The 18,315-nt window shown below is 59.6% G+C and overlaps 2 protein-coding genes across 2 annotated transcripts in view; both read right to left on the bottom strand.

Annotated features, from left to right (window-relative positions):
• ASS1 (argininosuccinate synthase 1) overlaps positions 1 to 3,196 on the bottom strand; it is a 53,077-nt gene extending 49,881 nt beyond the window's left edge. Inside the window, exon 1 of the mRNA XM_027035398.2 lies at positions 3,114 to 3,196. The gene's annotated coding sequence lies outside the window, so the exon portion shown is untranslated. The remainder of the gene's footprint in view (positions 1 to 3,113) is intronic.
• Positions 3,197 to 11,595: 8,399 nt separating this feature from the next.
• HMCN2 (hemicentin 2) overlaps positions 11,596 to 18,315 on the bottom strand; it is a 144,891-nt gene continuing 138,171 nt past the window's right edge. Inside the window, exons 91-98 of the mRNA XM_053204504.1 lie at positions 18,050 to 18,112; positions 17,797 to 17,917; positions 16,949 to 17,085; positions 16,047 to 16,175; positions 15,199 to 15,519; positions 14,412 to 14,531; positions 13,447 to 13,573; positions 11,596 to 12,437 (exon numbers count right to left, since the gene is read on the bottom strand). Coding sequence (XP_053060479.1) covers positions 12,092 to 12,437; positions 13,447 to 13,573; positions 14,412 to 14,531; positions 15,199 to 15,519; positions 16,047 to 16,175; positions 16,949 to 17,085; positions 17,797 to 17,917; positions 18,050 to 18,112 — 1,364 coding nt within the window. The 3' untranslated portion in view covers positions 11,596 to 12,091. The remainder of the gene's footprint in view (positions 12,438 to 13,446; positions 13,574 to 14,411; positions 14,532 to 15,198; positions 15,520 to 16,046; positions 16,176 to 16,948; positions 17,086 to 17,796; positions 17,918 to 18,049; positions 18,113 to 18,315) is intronic.

Below are 18,315 nucleotides of genomic sequence, written 5' to 3' on the forward strand. Positions count from 1 at the left end.
TTCTCCGTGGCCCCAGCCCGGGCCACCCCACCAGCTTCCCATGCACCTGCTAGGCCAGCCTTGGATACTTCCTCAATTCTAATGAAACCCGTGGGCTCCTAAACGTCAAAGCTGGAACGATGACAAGAGCAGATACTCTGTTCGGTGCCACACAGGTGCCATTTCAAGGTGGAGACTATTCCTAAAAATTAATTATACCAGCTATCACTACCACGTGGGGCTCAGAAAAGGTCAACTACTTGCCCGGGTCTCAGGTTGCCAGATGCCAGAACTGGGACTGAAGCCTAGGCTGAATGCAGACCACAGATCGCCTCCCCCTCACTTTTGTCTTCCAGAAACCAAAACCCCCAATGAAGCATCACCAACCAGTAGTATATTTCTCTGTGAGTCAGGGATACAGCCTGGCGAATGTTCTTCTGGAACCCCTCCCTCACATTCTAACTCTGCTGATCTGGGTTCGTTAGAGTTTTTTTAAAAACCCTAGCTCCGCCTAAGCCGGAAGAATTCTCTCTGACTTTGGGGTTTCCTCATTCTTGGGTTTGGAGGTCCTATCACTTTGGGGCCCTCTTTTGTGTCTGACAGAGCTAGGCTGCAATTCCACACTTTGACCAGGAGGTGCCGCTGTCGGGTTTCAGCCCGACCATCCACTTGATGGGCTCAGCTCATCTGTCTGCGCATCCTTGGTAAGACAGTGAGTGATTTTCTTCCCAATTGACAGAGGGAGAAGCTGAGGTCAAGGGGCTTGTCCTAGGCTAGACAATGAGCTGGCTCTCAGCAGCGGGATTCCTGGGGCCTGAGAATCAAATCGGGAACACTGGCTTTCTCGGGGACAGTGGCACTCCAGCAAACATCTTCCACCCAGGGTTAGGGGTCACTGGGGAGTCTGCCGTGGCTGGGAAGGTTGAGTCTCTACTTCTGGTGAAAAGCCCCTGAGACAGGTGGTAGGGAGACTAAGCAGATCTCACCAGGCTCTGGTAAAAGACAGGCAAACTTCTAAGAGCATTTGGAGCACACGGCGGAGAGTGCATTCATTCATTCGTTGATCCTACCAATAATATTACAAAGCCTGTTGGGTACATGGCCTACCCCCAAGTCTGGGGAGGGCGCCTCCCCAAGTCTGGGCCGGCGAGCGGGGAGGGGGGGGGACGCACCAGGGCCTGGAAGATCAACCCTTCCGAAAGTGTTACAGCAGAGCTCAGAGGCTTAGACTGTGAATTCCAATGAGTTTCTTTCCACATGGGCGCCCACAGGCAAGGCACTCTCTTCAGGGGCTCTGTGCTCCAATAAAGGCATCTGGCTGTCCTGGCTCGCCTCCCAGGACCCATGAGGCTAAGAAGAAATGGGACCTGGGAAAGTGCTTGCACAGCAGGTAGGTCTGGGCCTGGCTCCCCTCCGTGAGTCAGACTCCTGGGGCCCCAGGCCAGGGGAAATGGCTACCATCACAGCCAAGCGACCACAAAGCCCAGAGCAGGCAGCCAGTTGATGCGGCCCATGTGAGTCCTCGGGGGAACTTGGACTATACAGAGTGGGGGCCTCCCTGCTCTGCCCGACCCGGTGCCTGGCCCAGGGTCTAGGTGCTCAGTGGGCAGCCTGCATCACTCAACTTGTACTGAGCGGAAAGAGGAGTGCAGATGGCTCCAACTGGGACAGGTCCCCACCCCGCCCCCTGGCTCCCCTGCTTGGGCTCTGAGAGGGGGGATGGAAGGAGGGAAGGGTTTGTAGGATGAAGATTCCTCCCGCCCTACCCATCCATTCCTCTTGTGGCTCTTTCTGTCTACGGTCTCCTCACTAGAAGCTTCCGTAGGAGGGTAGAGGTCTCCGGTCTCATGTCCCCTGTATGGCACGTGGTGAGGCATGCCCCAGACAGTTACTGAGTGAATGGACCCAGCCACAGTTCTCAACAGTCTACAGAGATTGCCCCACCGTCTTACTGCTTCCTGAGCGCTGAGCCTGTGCCAGCTCTGACAGACGGAGAAACTGAGGCTTGGGAAGCTGGCAGCTGACCCGAGGTCTCACCCGGTCGTGCCTGCCTTCGGGGCTTGGGTCTGCTGGCTCCAGAATCTGCCCTGTTACCAGCCGTGGGCTGGGAAGGAAAGATCAAAGCCCAGGGCCTATTTGATCCGACCCTGGGGAAAGAACAGGTTTGTTCCTGCCTGACTCTGTGCAAGCTCCGGGCCGCGACGCCCCGGAGGAGACGCCCCCACTGCGCAGAAAGGAACACTGAGGTGGCGGGTCACGGGACCTCCTCAGGAAGAGCCCTGGCGGGATGGGAGAGGAGTTTCCTCCATTTCACAATGACCCTCCCTCTCCGGAGGGCGCAGCCGCCCAAGGGGCCAAAGGCAACAGCAACCCGGACGGCGGACATTTCCTGCAGAGCGGCCCCTCCCAGAGCCCCGGAGTCCAGTGCCAGCCAGAAACCGGGCACCGTGACCCGGCGCGGCCACCGCCCCCAACCCTCGGGCGGAGAAGGCTAATAGGTTTCAGGAGGCAGAGACTGACGCCCCCTGCGGGGGAAGGAGCGCAGTCACAACCAAGACTCCGCGTCCCGCTGCCCTTCTGCCCGCGGTAAACTGAGGCTCGGGGCTGTGGGAGGGGCCCATGCGCCCAAGGCCCGGGGAGAGGGGCAGAGGTCGGGCGGGAACTCAGGTTTCACGCAGAGAAAGGGAGGCGGAGACAGAGACCGGGGCAGGAGGGGGAGGTCAGAGAAGGGGTGAGAGAATCCGGACCCCACCCCACCCTCTGGACTCCCAAGGTCTCCATCTGGGGGGGTCCGGCATAGAGGAAGCTGGGCTAGACACGGGGAATCTAGAAAAGACCTCGGCCCGCAAAGGGGACGCATAACCTGACCTGCCGCCCCCCCCCCCCGCATTGTCCGAGACACGCGCCCCGGCCCCACCCTCGAAGGACGGAAGCCCCGACGTCGCTCTCCTGCCCTCCCGTCCAGGTGCGAGCGCGGGGCGCTTGGCCACTCGGGGCCGACTTCTGCTCCCGCCTGCACGGGCGACCGGAGCGCGGTCCCCTCGGCCTCCTCGGCTCGCTGTCGGCGGGACCCCGGGGGCAGGGTGTCCTAGGCCAGGGGGTGGGAGCGGAGTCTCGGGCCGGGGACTCCTTACCGTGGCCCGGGCGGCGATGGCGGGCGGCGGAGCAGGGCCGGCTGCGTGGCGCATCCCGGGTTATAAACACCCGGCCCGGGGGCAGGGCCCGGGACCAGGGACACGTGGGGCGGGGGGGGGGGGAACGCGCGCGACAGGCCCCGCCCCCGGGCCCGGCCCCCACGCAGAGCCGCTCGGCGGCCGGCCGTGGCCACCTGCAGGTGGGCGGGGCCCGGTCCCTCCCTCCCTCCTTCCTTGTCCGCCCCCGCCCCGCCCCCCGGGGCGGCACGTTCTTCCGAGGGCGCACGGGCCCAGGGTCCTCTCGCCCTGACCCTCGGGCAGGCGGCCCCTCGGGGCGCGGTAGTGGCTGGAACGCGGGCAACTGGCAGGGTGACCACGGCCGGCGGTCCTGCTAGAGGCTTGCCACCGCCCGGGGGTGGGAGTGGGAACAGAAGTCCCTTAGGCGCGGTGCGTCTCGCGCCCGCTTTTATCCCGCGGTGGCCTCCCTGCAGACCTCCCTTCCCCCACAGTGGCCCCCGGGAGCCGGAGCCCAGGTGAAGGTGGCCCCAGAAGGCCGCGGTTTCAGCCCTCCGTCCAGGGCTGGTTCTTGGCTGTCTCCCCAGAGCCTGGCACCGGGCCACCCCCCTCCAGGGCACCCCATAAACAGTGAAGAGAAGACTGTCCAACTGCTAAGCCGGCGGGCAGCAGGGGTTCACAGCTGAGGTTCACAGAGGCGAAGCTTCTTGCTTGCAAAAAAGAAACGGGGACTTGCCACCCCGGTCTGGCCTGCAGAAGGTTCCGTGTGCCAGAAGTTCCCCAGCCTGGTTTAGAGGCCCCAAAGCACCAATCCCTGCCGCTACAGCTGAGGAAGATGGCAGGTGCCCACCGTCCAAGGCAACGCCATGGTTAGGACGGACTCCCAAGTCCTCTGGGCCCTGACCGCCCCCCCCCCCACCCGGGAGGTGGGAGCCCCAGACCATACTGCTGGTTTGCCATTCAGCCATCTTGTAAAAGTGGGGGCGAAGGTGGGGGATAGGTGGTGTCGAGGAGGCAGCCCTGTCCCCTTCCTGCAACCAAGAAGCAGACAGAGAAGGGGACCCTTGGCAGAGAGGAGTGAAGGCCGCTGGCTTAGTCACTTAGTCCTCCCAGTCAGCGCCCCCGCCCCGGCCCAACCCAGCCCCGGGCATCCTTGCCTGGCCACCAAGCACGTCTGCCAGGTTAGTGGCTGTGAGCCCATCAGGAGGCAAAAGGCATTAAAGCAACTGACAAGCAGAACCACGGCTTTTGGTCTCTGTGAACGCCCCAGCCTCAGACACCCAAACCCCAGGAGTGGCCGTGATGGCAAGGAAGCGCCCCAAGAGCTGTGTGGGGCTGGGTGACTTCAGGCACCTTCCTGCCAGCAGGCGAGATGGCGGCTGGCCCCTGAACCCACTCACTCAGCCGCCTCTGGGCCTCGCAGAGCCCCTGGCCTTCCACACTAGCAGGAAGCAAGTGAGGAACAGCCGACACAACATACCTGCAGCCTGGGGCGTGCAGCCTGGGGCGGCTTCCTTCCCCAGCAGGAGTGGGGAAGGACCGTCCTGTGACTTTGTGCTGGGTCTTTGTTTCTTCCTTTAAGATGTCACTGCTGGTTGAGAAAGTTGGGGAGGGTGTGGGTGAATAGGGACCACCTCCTGGGAGTTACTGCAGAGCAAGTGGGGGGGGCGGAAACTAAGGCAGGGAGGCCTGATGTTCCCCCAAGCTCTCCAGAGCCAGTGGTGGCTCCAGAGAGAAGCCCCATTACCCAAACCTTAGGAAGAGGGTGGGGTGAGGGATAAGCCCCTGTCAGTCTAGGACAGATGGGGGAGGGGCAGCAGGATGGAGGAGGAAGTGAGTTCATCTGGGTGGATCTGGGGCTCAATCACACCCTTGTGGATATCACCAAGCACGGTTTTATTCTCCTTAGCTTTATTTGTTCTTCATGATCCCCCTATATGAGGCCACTATGACTGTTATCCCCATTTTACGGATAGGAACCTGCAGCACAGAGAGGGTACATCTTTCCCAAGGCCACACAGCATGTTAGTGGCAGAGCAGGACTAGACCCCAGGGTCTGAAGCTCCGGCCAAACCCTCTGCTCTAGCTCAGGCTTGGGTTGAATTGATAGAGGCACCAGGGTCTCTGTCCCGGGGTCCCAGGCTGCAGGGACCTTTACGCTCTGCTGCAGAAATGGCTGCAGTCCAGGGGACTGTCCCTTTCTGACGCACAGGAGCTGGTGACACAGCTCTCCTAAGAGGAAAATGGGCCCAACTGCTAGCAGGGGTCCCGCCCACTGGGCACCAGGGTGATTGAGAGGCAGAGATCAAGGCCAGGATGGACTGGCCGGCTTCTGGATGAGCCACTTTCATCATGCACCCCTCCACCTGCCAGGTGGACATCCACACCCTGCCCCAGCCCTCACCCTGCAGAACAGGTCGTGGGTCCACGGCCGGGGCCTGGCCAGAGGGGCTCCCCTACCTGGCGCTGAGCCACCGTGGCCTTTACCTTTCACCCACACCCAGGTCAGGGCTCCTGAAGGACCCTCCACACCTCCTAGGTAAATGACCTTGGGTGGTGCCTCTAAAAGGACAGCAGCACGTACGTCTGACCGAGCGGAGACACTGAGAAGTTCGAATCTTCTGCGTGTATCCAGAGCCCGCCCTTTCCTTCCGATCTCCACCTCCTCCCCACTGGCCTGTCTTCTCTCACTCAGACCATTGCTCTAGCCTCCTTGATCATTTCCCTGCTTCTCTCTTCCAGTCTCCTGCTCCCCGCCCACAAATCCTTTCTCTGCACAAGAGCAGAGAGTTCTTTTTTTTTTTTTATTTAAAAAAATTTTTTTTCAACATTTATTTATTTTTGGGACAGAGAGAGACAGAGCATGAACGGGGGAGGGGCAGAGAGAGACGGAGACACAGAATCGGAAACAGGCTCCAGGCTCTGAGCCGTCAGCCCAGAGCCCGACGCGGGGCTTGAACTCACAGACCGCGAGATTGTGACCTGGCTGAAGTCGGATGCTTAACCGACTGTGCCACCCAGGCGCCCCTAGAGAGTTCTTAAAAACGCAGAATAAGTCACACCCTTCTTAAACCCTTTGGTGGTTCATTTCCCCCATGTTAGTTCCTAGTTGTTCTAGTAACATTAGTTGAGGACTTTCCTTTCTCCATTGAATTACATCGGCACATTTGTTGAAAATTAACCGACCGTGTAAGTGTGAATATGTCTCTGGACTCCCTCTTCTGTTCCACTGATCTATTAATTCTTATGCCAATACTACACCATGTTGATTACTACAGCTTTATAGTAAGCCTGGAAGTCCGATAGGGTGTATCTTCCAATTTTGTTCCGTTTCAAAATTATTGTGGCTATTTCAGCTCATTTGCATTTCCATATAAATAGTAGAAACAGATTGCCAGTTTCCATAAAAAGCCTTCTGGAATTTTGATTGCGAATTGCAACAAATCTATATAGCATCTTGGGGTGGGGGGGAATGGATATCTTAACAATATTGAATTTTTCAATCCATGATCATGGTATACCTCTCCAGTTATTATATCTTCTTACACTTTCCAGCATTTAAAAAGACTTCAGACTGTACTGAAAAGTATTAGTTGGGGGCAACTGGGTGGCTCAGTCAGTTAAGCCTCCAACTTCGGCTCAGGTCACAATCTCACAGTTTTTGAGTTCGAGCCCTGCATCGGGCTCTGTGCTGACAGCTCAGAGCCCGGAGCCTGCTTCACATTCTGTGTCTCCCTCTCTCTCTGCCCCTCCCCCTGCTCGCACTCTGTCTCTCTCTCTCTCAGAAATAAATTAACCCTAAAAAAAAAAGAAAAGAAAAGTATTAGTTGCTATTTACGTGAGCAGTGAGAAAGAAACTCAGGCCAATCTATAGGAGGTTACATCTTGCGATGATCTTCATTTGTGATGGATTCAATTTTTGCTTTAAACCAGCTTCAGAGCCCAGCCTTGGGATGGATATTTTACCGGACAGGTTATATGACTTGCCAGCTGGAGGCTTATTCTTGGGCCTTATTCTGCTCAGAGAAGAGGAAAACCCGGCCGGTTGGTGTGTCCTTGGTGGGTGGTATAAAAGTCCTCAGTTTCAACAGGAGTGCCAAAGTATGCATCTTGGTTCAGATGTCTGAGCAATGTTTTGTAGGTTTTAATGTACAGTTCTTGCTTATCTTTCATTAAACTTCTTCCTATTTTAAGTATTTTAAATTTTTGGATACTATTGTACATGATTTAAATTTCATTTTCTAGTTGTTTGTTGCTAGTATATAGAAATACGGCTGGTTTTTGTATATTTGCCTTATATTCAGCCACCTTGCTGACGTCACTGACTAATCCTAGTAGATATTTGGGGTTTTTTTATTAAAATTTTTTTTAATGTTTATTTATTTTTGACAGAGAGAGAGAGAGAGAGAGAGAGAGAGAGAGACAGAGCATGAGCAGGGGAGGGGCAGAGAGAGAGAGGGAGACACAGAATACAAAGCAGGTTCCAGGCTCTGAGCTGTCAGCACAGAGCCCGATGTGGGGCTCCAACTCATGAACCCACCAGATCATGACCTGAGCCGAAGTCAGACGCTTAACCGACTGAGCCACTCATGCATCCCTGACTTTTATTTTAATGTTATTTATTTTTGAGAGAGAGAGAGAGAGACAGAGTGTGAGTGGGGGAGGGGCAGAGAGAGAGGGAGACAGAATCTGAAGCAGGCTCCAGGCTCTGAGCTGTCAGCACAGAGCCCGATGCGGGGCTCTAACCCATAGACTGCGAAATCACGACCTGAGTCGAAGTCGGACACTCAACCGACTGAGCCACCCGGGCACCCCAATCCTAGTAGATATTTGTAAATACCTTAGAATTTTCTATGTAGACAATAATGTCCACTGTGAATGGAGACAATCTTGCTTTTCCCTGTATTATCTCTGTGCTTTTTCTTCTTGCCTTATTGCAATGGTGAGGACCCCCAGTATAAGATTGAATAAAAATAGTGAAGGTCGATATCCTTGTGTTGTTCATATTCTTGGGGAAGGCATTCATTTGGTCTTCCACTATGATGTTAGTGTAGGGTTTCTTTTTTAAGTTTATTTATTTATTTATTTTGAGAGACAGAGCATGAGTCGGTGAGGGGCAGAGAGAGAGAGAGAGAGAGAGAGAATCCTGAGCAGAGAATCCTCCCTACCCCACCCCCTACCCCACCATGTGGGGCCAATTAACCAACCAAGCCACCCAGGTGCCCCAAACTGTAGATTTTCCATAGTCACTTTTCATCAGGTGAAGAAGGTCACTTTTACTCTTAGTTTGTTGAGAGTTTTTATCATGAGTATGGGCTGAATTTTGTCAAGTGCTTTTTCTGCATTTATTGAGATGATCATATGATTTTCTCTTTATTCTATGAACATGGTAAGTTACATTGATTGATTTTCAAGCGTTGAACCAACTCTTGCATTCCTGGAATGATCATATCTCAGTAAAGTTGATTTTTAAGTTTTTACAGGAGAAAAAAGGAGATGGGGGGCTTAGGGTTCAAAGAGACATAAAGGATGTACTTAATCACAATATGTAGACCTCCTTTGGATCCTGCCTTTTTTAAGCCTAAACATTAAAAAAAAAAAAAAAAGCATAAAAGAAACACCCTTTTTGTGACCATTTGGAAACGTGAATGAACACTGACAGGATTGTTGAAGTTTTAATTTGATGTGATGATATTGTAGATAAGCGTTTTTAAAAGAATTTTTAAATGTTTTTTTCAATTTTTGAGAGAGAGGGAGAGAGAGAAACAGAGCATGAGTGGGGGAGAGGCAGAGAGAGAGGGAGACACAGAATCCGAAGCAGGCTCCAGGTTCTAAGCTGTCAGCGCAGAGCCCAACACGGGGCTCGAACCCATGAACCGTGAGATCATGACCTGAGCTGAAGTCGGACGCTTAACCGACCGAGCCACCCAGGCGCCCCCGGGGTGGCTTTTCTAAGGGTCGGCTCTATTGCGGCCACTTGTCTGAACGTAGATGCAGCCTGTGCATCTAACCAAGGAGCAGACCCCTCTTGTCCTCCGTGTCTCCCCTGCCACTCGAGGGCTCACGCCTGTGAGTCACACAGGGGCCTGGGAATGTGGAGACCGCAGACACTTCACCGCACAACCATCCCATGCTTGGCACTGGATACCATTCTGCTGCTGCCCAGGCCTGGGCACTGGCTCCAGGAACAAGAGTGTCCTCTAGGCCAGACCCCCAGGTTGCCAGTCCCTGCCCAGAGGGAACGCAGAGTCCATTTGTTTGTTGGGTTCTTGGAAAAACCGGCATCAGGGAGTTTAATGAGTGACCTACAGGGCTGTTTATTACCATTGATGGATCGGGACAGCCTCCGCCCGGAGGTCAGGTGGTGCTGGGGGCTGGGGTGGCTGGATGGGGCCCTGGCCAATGACGGGAGCTGGTCGGCAGCTAGAAAAGCAGAAGTGGAAAAGGCTCCCTTGGGGCTGGCTCCTCCTCTGCTCCTGGATCTGCTCCCTGTGGATCTGGGCAGGGGTGGGTGGGGCAGGGGAGCACAAGCCTGAGAGTTCACGGCCCGGATTCCAGGCCAGGTCTGCTACTGGCTCACTGCCAGACTTTGAGCAATCAGCCCTTTCCACCAGCTCAAATGGCCATTTGGAAGGTGGGGGAGGCAGGACTGAATGGACACTCCCCTCGTGGCTCCTCAGGTCTTGAACTGTCTTGAATTGTCGCGGTCCCTCCTCTTCATCCTGTCCTTGGCCCTCCTTCACCTCCCATCCTCCTTTCTTGGGGAGTGGAGACAGGGGGCCTGCAGGCTAACGGCCCCCGGGCTCTGGAGTGAGAGAGCCTGAGTTGAGTTCTTCTTCCCTGCAGGCTGTGTGAGCTTGGGCTAGCGGCTTGCCTTCTCTGAGCCCCCATTCCTTCATCTTTGAAATGGGCATACTCTTTCTTGCCTCTGGGTCTCCTGGGAGAAGGAAAACTCGGGCCCACAAGGCACTGGGCATGCCAACAGATGGTCTGCAAACATGAAGGGCCAGGGGGAGACTGGGAAGCAGCAGACAGGAGGCAGCAGGGGTGAAAGAGGAGGCCGCACCTCCCCTCCGCGGGTCTCACCTCTGCCGTGCCTCACCCTGGGGCTGACCTTTTCACGGGCTCCATAAAAAATTAACAGCCCAGCAAACGGCAGGGCGCAGGTTGTGACCTCTGGCCCCTAGGGTTGCACAAAGAGGGGCGTTTCTCCCAAGGGAGGTCCTCACAGGTGGGCGCCGGACAAATGGGTGTGGGGGGGCTTGCCGGACCCCGCCCCCTCGAGTTTCTCCTTCATCGTTAGTGACTTCCGTGGCTTACATCCGGGGTGGCGGACTACAGCCCCCCGCAAGTTTTTGTGAAGCCTGCAAGCTCAGAATGGATTTTGCACTCGCAAATGGTTGGGGGAAAAAAAAAATCAAACGAATATTTCGTGACATGTGAAAATTGTATGAACGTCCAACGTCAGTGTCCAGTCATAGTTTATTGGGACACAGCCACGCCCATTCATTCGTGTGCTGTGTGGCTCCTCGAGCGCTGCCGCGGGGAGGGGAGTGATTTCAACAGAGCCGAGGTTCGCCAAGCCCAGAGCTTTCCTTTATCTGGCCCTTCAGGGCAAAAGTTCGCAGACCCCTGGCTTAAAGGAGAACAAAATAGCTTTGAGGAGGAAATGCCCCGGGGAGGTTCAGGTGGGGCCGTCCGGTGGAGATCCGGAGGGCCAGTCGAACCATGAGCCAGTCGCCTATCCAGCTAGTGGCTTCGTCACACCCCCTCCCGGAGCCTCCTTTTGTCCATCTGTAAAATGGACACAGCCGTTTCCCCGTTTCATGCAGCACTGCTGGAAGTCTCTGCTTACAGAATCTGGTTGTCATTCACCCGTTAGTGAGAAATAACTCAAGACAGCTTTTTTCCTCCCTGCCTGGCTGAGAGAATGAGGACGCAAAGGGGGAGGTGACGGTGTCACACTGAGCAAGGGGAACGGGGAGGAAGGGTCTCTCCTCCTCAAAACCACGTGAGATAGAGCCTCTTTCTGCCAGAGGTTGTGGCCAAGGGCGGCGGCCACAGGGTGGTGGCTGAGGCAGGGTCGGGGTGTGGGCGGAGAAGCAGCTCCCTGCGCTTCTGCAGAGTCCCTGGTGACTCAGACCCTCGCCAGCACCCTGGAGACGTGCCCTTAGGTACATAGATGTTCTAATCCTGTCCCTTCCCAGCTCATTCCGTCAAAGCCAAAGTCCCTGCGATGGCCTAGAGGCCCCAGGGATCTGGCCCAACATGCTTATCTTTCAGGTAGCATCTCCCTCTTCCTCCCCCCAACCCGCAGAGACTCCAGCCTCCCCCACCTTCTCCGGGGACCTCCACCAGGGAGCACCTTCCTGCCCGAGGCCCAGGGCTGCTGGACCAGAAGGGTGGTGGCCTCCCTTCCAGCCAAAGCCCCTCCTGACCAGAGCAAAATAACTGGACGGAGATGAAGTTGGTTAAAAGGAAACGTTTTTATGTTATACGTACACACACGGGGCTCAGGATGACACAGTTCTGTGGGCAGAGGATAGCCGCTGTCACCCTTTAGGGGTCTGTCCCTCCCCTGGGGCCTCCTGGTGTGCTGTGTCCCAGCCCGGGTCTCCCTGGAGTTTGGGGCAAGCCTGGAGGCGCCCCCGTCAGACAAGCAGGCTTCACCACCCAAGGACAGCCTTACACTCTTGAGTGCCCAGCTCCACCTCCGCGGGGGGTGGGGGGAGATCGGGTCCTTGACGTCCTGGGGTCAAGGTTGCACAGGGTCGTGTTTGCTGAAGGGCTCAATGACGCACAAGGTGTGGGGGGGTGACGCTTCTTGCCACAGCAGGTGGTGAGGGCAAGAGCCACCGGGCGGGCGGGCGGTGGCGGTGGGGGCCGGTCCGGCTCCTCCCTGGCCCCCCTCCCCATCCCTGGAGGTCACTGGCCCCCAAAGCGGCGGCCAGTGACCACGCCCCTCAGTAGGGATAGGGGGACACGGCGATGAGCAGGACGAAGACGCTCTGGTGGCGCGGCGCGGCGGCGCGCACGGTGAGCCGGTAGAGGCCGGCGCGGGTGAGCGCGCGGCGCGTGTAGACGGCGCCGTGGCCGGTGCGCAGCGGGCGCAGCGCGAAGGGGCTGCGCGGGTCGGGCTCGAGCACGCTGAGCTCCGTGCGGTTGGCGGGGACGCCGGCCTCGGAGAAGGCGGCGAGGCGGGCCACGTCGTGGTGGGCGCGCACGCCCAGGGGCAGCGGCAGCAGCTTGTACTGCAGTGTGGAGGGGCCGCCGGCGCTGCAGTCCTGCGAGCAGCGTCGGAAACACGTCCTGTGGGCGGGACAGACGGATCGACTCCGGGTGCCGTCACAGCGTGGTCTGCAAACCGGACCTCGGCCCCAGGCCCCGCGGTTCTCCCGTGCGCCGCCCGGCCCCTTGCCCCCCGCCCCCCCCCCCCCCCCCCAGTGGCTTCTCTACAGGCACCATTAGCCCACTTGAGAGACTCCGCAGACTGAGGCCCAAAGAAGCCTTCCCATCGGAGCGGGTCCCATAACCCCACAGAACTTTCCAGACCCACGCTCCAGGGCTCGCCGGTGGGCGCAGGGCGGCAATAAAGTTTGGGGCCCTCCAGGCCTGCCTGCAGCCCCGGAACCGAGTCATCTGCTCTGGATTTGCAAGGGGGCAGGGGTGGTGGGGCTCAAAGATGCTTGCTTAGCCTTGCCAAGGGCATCGGTGTCCCCACCCCCAGCCTGGTCTTCCCGAGGGGTAGAATCAACAGGGCAAAGTCACCTTCCCTAACTGCTGCGGCTACAGCTTGTGTCCGCCAAGATCCCCGAGTCCGCGCATCTTTCCAAGCGTCTGTGGCCGGTGGGAGTGGGGTGAAGGAGATGTGTTTCGTGTTCGTGCGCCAGTGTGTGTCTGAGTCCTGGGGTTTTGGGGGGGTTTCTGGGTGGCATTTATACGTGTGTGTGTGTGCGCGTGTGTCCATGTCTAGGGTTTTATGTATATAGTCATGTATTCCCCTACATCTCACGTGTTCATCTCCAATTCTGTGTGGCCTGTGGCCTATCCCCGCCCCCCAGGATTCTGCTCCCACTGCAGTGTCACCGCGGTAAATGCTAGCGTTCGGGTCACCTTGCCACCCGTGTGGCTGTGGGGAGGTACACTGCCCTGTGGGCATAGTTGCCTCACTCGGGAGTCCTGGCAGGGGTGACCCCACTGGCCCCTGCCTGAGACATGGCCTTTCTGGGGGAAGGGTCCGGCCGCCCAGGAGCCAGAATGTAAGCCCCCAGCTCCTGGCAGTGTGCCCCAGTTCACCCCCAGCCGCCTCAGCCCTTACCCTGGGCTGGAGCCCTGCCGGTAGGTGGCCGGACATGGCGTGTCCACGCACTGGTAGCTGCCGCGGGTGTTAAAGCACATCTGGCTGGGCCCACACTCGACATCGTTCTCCTCGCACTCATTGATGTCTGGGTGGGGGAGGTTGGCACAGAAGTGGGGAGTGAAACAGTGGAGTAAAGTGGAAGGGACCGGGGCAGGAGCCAGAGACGGCATGGGAGTGGGGGCGGGGGAAGGGAGGTGCTAAAGAAAAATGCCTTTGGGGGACCAGGGAGGTAGGCAGCCCCTCTCCCCTTGAACCCAGCCACCTTGACCTATGATAGCCCAACCGGCAGGTCCCGAGCACCTCCCCACCTCCCTAGGGGGGCACCCTGGGGACCTCCTGAGCCCAGAGCTGGGTTGCACAGCCTGGGAGAGATGACGGCTGCCCTTGGACCCCGAGTGAAGACTGCCCGTGACCCCTGTCTGCCCCAGTGGAAGCCCCACCCTCCTCAGAGGACATTCACAGACCCTCGTGGCAGAAAGTGAGGGATGGACACGGGCAAGGTAGGCTGGAGGCAGATTCGCACTCTACAGGGGTGGGGAGGAGGAGCGGGGGACACGGCGGCATGGCTGGCTCTCGCCCCCGGAGCACATCAAGGAGAGTGCTCTGCTGCTCCCACCAGCAGCTGGCTCTGGGCCCGCCCTCCCCGTGTCTCATCCGGCCATTTAAGGGAGCCTGTCAGCCCCATTTCACCAGGAGGCTGAGGCTCAGAGAGGGGAAGTGAGTTGTCCAGGGACACACAGCGGGGCTGCGATGGACGCCCCCAGGGCTGCTCTCAGCCTGCCCATGCCCCCCATCTCTTGGTTCCGGCTTGCCTAGCTGTGGGCCCCTGGGGTGCTCTGAGCTCGGCTCCCTGCCCCACCCTCACGTGAGAAGCCCTGTCCTGGTCCCTCCCGCACTGGGAGGGGGGGAGGGCCACGGCTCACCCTGGCAATTTTTCCCGCTGGGGAGGAGGCGGTAACCCTTGGGGCAGAGGCACCGGTAGCTGCCCTCGGTGTTTCGGCAGGCGTGCTGGCAAAGGTTCCTCACCCGGCACTCGTCCAGGTCTGGCCCAGGCGCAGGGGTGGGGGGGGGGGGATGGGCCAGAGACACGCACTGAGTCACAGACGCCCAGGGCGCCAGGCTAAGGGGATGTCCCTGGCTGCGGCGGCCCACGCCTTCTCTCCGCCCTGCCCACCCCACGTCCGCAGGGCCTGGCAGGGAGACGCTGCCCAGACCCCTCTGCCCAGGCAGGAATGCTGAAGCACGTCTGCCCTCAACACTGTCTCCCCTTTGCCTCTGCAGCCCAGCGCCAGCCTCCGCGGGGGGGATTTGGGGGGGGGGGCTGTCCCTAGCCTCCCCCCCCACCCCCCTACCCACCAGTCTCTGTTCAGGGTCTCAGATCAACTTGGAACGCTCCTGCAAATCTCCCTCCCTGACTGCTTCACCTCTACGCACCGAAAGCAGTGTTTCTCCAAAGTGGCTTCCCCGGGGGACAGACCCTCTCTCTGGGCCAAGAGTCCCTCCCCCCTCTTGGAAGCCCCTTGCCCATTAGTACAGCCAGGGCCTCCTGATGGCACGTAGCCACGAAAGTGACTGTCGGCACCTCCCACCCTGCTTGCTGTGAGCCCCGGGTTTCTGAACATGGGGTGTGGTGCCCACGCGCCCGGCCGGGGCGCCCGACACACTGGAGCGGGGCGTGTCCCCAGCGGGATGGCTGGGGCTTGGCCTTACCCGTGCAGACGCCGTTCTGCCGGATGAAGCCAGGGGGGCACCAGGCCCGGCCCTTACTGCTCAGGGCTCCGGGGCCCGGCCGGAGGGAGACCCAGGCCTGGTAAGAGCCCCTGGGGTTAGGGGTACGGGGCCGCAGCCAGGGCACTAAGGGGCCCCGGTGGCTGACAGTGGTCACATTTTGTTCACTCTGCTCTAGGGGGGTGCAGGTCTTGCCGTCACGGAGGAGGGTCTTGCCCGGCGGGCACAGGCAGCGGTAACCACCCTGGAGGTTTTGGCACTGGTAGGCACAGGTCCCGGGCCGCTGCAGGCACTCATTGATATCTGGAAAGGAACAAGTCCAGGCAGGGAGCCAGGGGCGGCTCAGGGCTCGCCACAGCTCCCCCCACCTCATCCCTCCCGGTCTCCCGCCTTCCCCAGAATCCAGCCGCCTTCCCCACTGCCTCCAGGCCTGCCCGCAAGCCTTGCCTCTCCCGGACCGCCTCCTGCCTCTGCTGCGCAAAGAGGCCCCAGCCTCCCCCAGCTCTGAGCCTCATCCCAGACTCCCCCCTGTACTGCAGCATCCCGGTGAGGCCCGTTCTCCCTGCTAAGCCTCTCTGAGACCCACCCCACTCCTCCCCACCCTCCTCCTCCACCTCCTCGCCCCGGGCTCCCCGGGAAGGTTCGGTGCCAGACAGCGGCAGAGCCCTGACCCGCATACGCGGTGGGCGCACGGGCAGTGTTAGCTGCTGTTTGGGTTACTCGCAAAACTCAATGACACCCTTGTCATAAACACCCGCTGCTTGCGGGGTCAGCCGGGGCGGGGGGGGGTGCTGACCAGGGCTCCAACCAGGGGGTGAGTGGCCCCGTACCTAGGCAGGGCAGGCCGGGGCCCTGGAGCCGGTACCCTCTGGGGCAGCTACAGCGGTGCCCGCCTGGGGTGTTCTCACAGATCTGGTTGTAGTGACATTCGTCCGACCGCTCCAGACACTCGTCCACATCTGGGGAGGCAGGGGTGCGGACAGAGGTGGGGCCGAGCCTCTCCCCCTGCCCCCAACAGACACAGCATGCCTCTGCACGTCTGGGCCTCATCCCTGCCCCCTTCTCCAACCCGAGTGCCACCAGGCAGAAGGCCCGTGCCTGCAGCCACCTCTCCTCATCGCACCCACTTGGGAGGGTAAGAAGGTTCCGGACCCAAAAGGAAGAAGGGGCTTTGGAGGCAGAGTCCCGGGTTTGGGCTGAGCTCTGTCATATCCCTTGGTCCTTGAGCAAGGAATTCTCCCTGTCCTGGCCTCAGTTTCCTCATCTGTGCAGAGGGGTCAGGATGGGACCTCTTCACGGGGCCGTGGGGAGAAAACTGGATCCCGTGCGTGAAGGGGGCGGGAGCCTGATTGGGGGAAAGAGCTCCAAGAACTGGTAAGAGAGGAGGCGGTGAGGGCAGAGGAGCCGCCTCGGTGGACAGGGCGCTCCCTGAGGCCACGGACATGGGGTGACCTCCTCTTCTGAGTTCCGGTTCCACCAGACTTTGTCCCTTCACCAGGTGGTCCTACCACTCAGAGGAGGAGCCTGTCCGAGGAGCTGTGATCGTGAGGGTCCTAAATTGCCAGCGGCCAGGCCAGGCCAGGCCTCAGACCTCTTGGGTCCAGCTCCGGCCTGTCTGCTCCTTCTGCTTCCTCCGAAGGCCTAGAGTCCCCGTGGCACACAGCACCTCCTCCGCTGAACCCAGGCAACCACCGGAGCACGGACAGCCCCACCCACGTCACGCCCCTGTCACCTTCACAGCCGGCCCCGTGAGCGGCCACCCGGAAGCCAGGCCTGCAGTCGGGGAGGCAGTGGTAGGACCCGAAGAGGTTCACGCAGCGCTGTCCCTGCTGGCAAAGGTCGGCGTCCCACGCGCACTCGTCCACATCTGGCGGGGCGAACGGGGGCAGGGGGCTGCGTGAACGCGTGTCCCCCGGGCCCTCCTCACCACCCTGACCCTGGCCAACCTAACTGCACAGGCTTCATCCCCCGGCCCAGGAGCCCCTGGCAAGAAGGTCCCCACCTCTCCTGTTAGCTCTTTCCAGCATGTTGCCATAGGCCTTGGCCTGGGGCACCTGATAGGAGGTTGAGGACAGTGTCCCTCGGGCACCCAGCTCAAAGCCCAGTGGGGACTTGGCCATGCCAGGCCTCCCTGGTGGAAGCAGACGGGTGCAGAGGGGAGGGTCAGCATCTGGACAGCACCCTACGGTCAGATTTGTTGTCCAGAAGCTGTGTTAAGGGGACAGGTGGGTGTCCACTGCGTTCCAACCCCAGCTGGCTGGAAATGACTGCCATGTTAGGAAAGCGCCTGAGGCCGTGTCCGGGCGCGGCGGGCACGTATGCACGAGCACGCGGTGGGCACGTGTATGTCTTTGGGGCTCCCCAGCACCCCCAGGACTTGGGCCTCTCTGATCTGCAGCCCTCCTAGCAGGAAGTTCCCAGGGGAAACGGGGCATCGCCACCCCCAGGCTGGCATCTGTGCCATCGGGAACGGGCCAGGTCCTGAGGCGGGTGCCCCTGGCCAGGGTCCCGGCTGTGCAGCGCCCCCCACACGCCCAGGCCAACTCCCAGGAGAGCCTCTGCACCCGGGCCCACTCATCTCTGCAGTTCCTGTCATCCCTGGCCAGGGCAAAGCCGGCTGGGCAGGAGCAGGAGAAGCGGCCAGGTGCGTTGTAGCAGGAGTGAGAACAGGGGCTGGGGCCGGCCGAACACTCGTCCCTGTCTGGGAAGAGGGGGGTGGGCGGGATCTGGTGGTCTGCACCCACAGGCCCTCCTGCCAGCCGGCCGGGACACATCGTCCAACCCCGGCTGAGAGGCCTCCCTCGGCCATGCCAGGGGAGGGGAGGGCACTCACCCACACAAAACTCTCCCTGGGTGTCCAGCTCGAAGCCCTCTGGGCAGCCGACTGCATTCTCTTCTGCAAGGCGAAGGGGGTAGGTCCTAAGCACGCAAGGGCACCGTACCAAGGCGCCCCGGGACAGACAGCAGCCCCGGCCGAATGCGCCTCCCTCCTGCCAGCCTGGCCAGGCCGATGTCCCCTCGGCCCTGAGCCAGGCCCGTGCCCAGCCAGTCGGCGAGCCTGTTCCCAGCTCAGGCCTGGTGGAGGCGCTGGCTGTGGCT

Source organism: Acinonyx jubatus, chromosome D4 (assembly GCF_027475565.1).
Source record: "Acinonyx jubatus isolate Ajub_Pintada_27869175 chromosome D4, VMU_Ajub_asm_v1.0, whole genome shotgun sequence".
Classification (NCBI taxonomy): Eukaryota; Metazoa; Chordata; class Mammalia; order Carnivora; family Felidae; genus Acinonyx; species Acinonyx jubatus.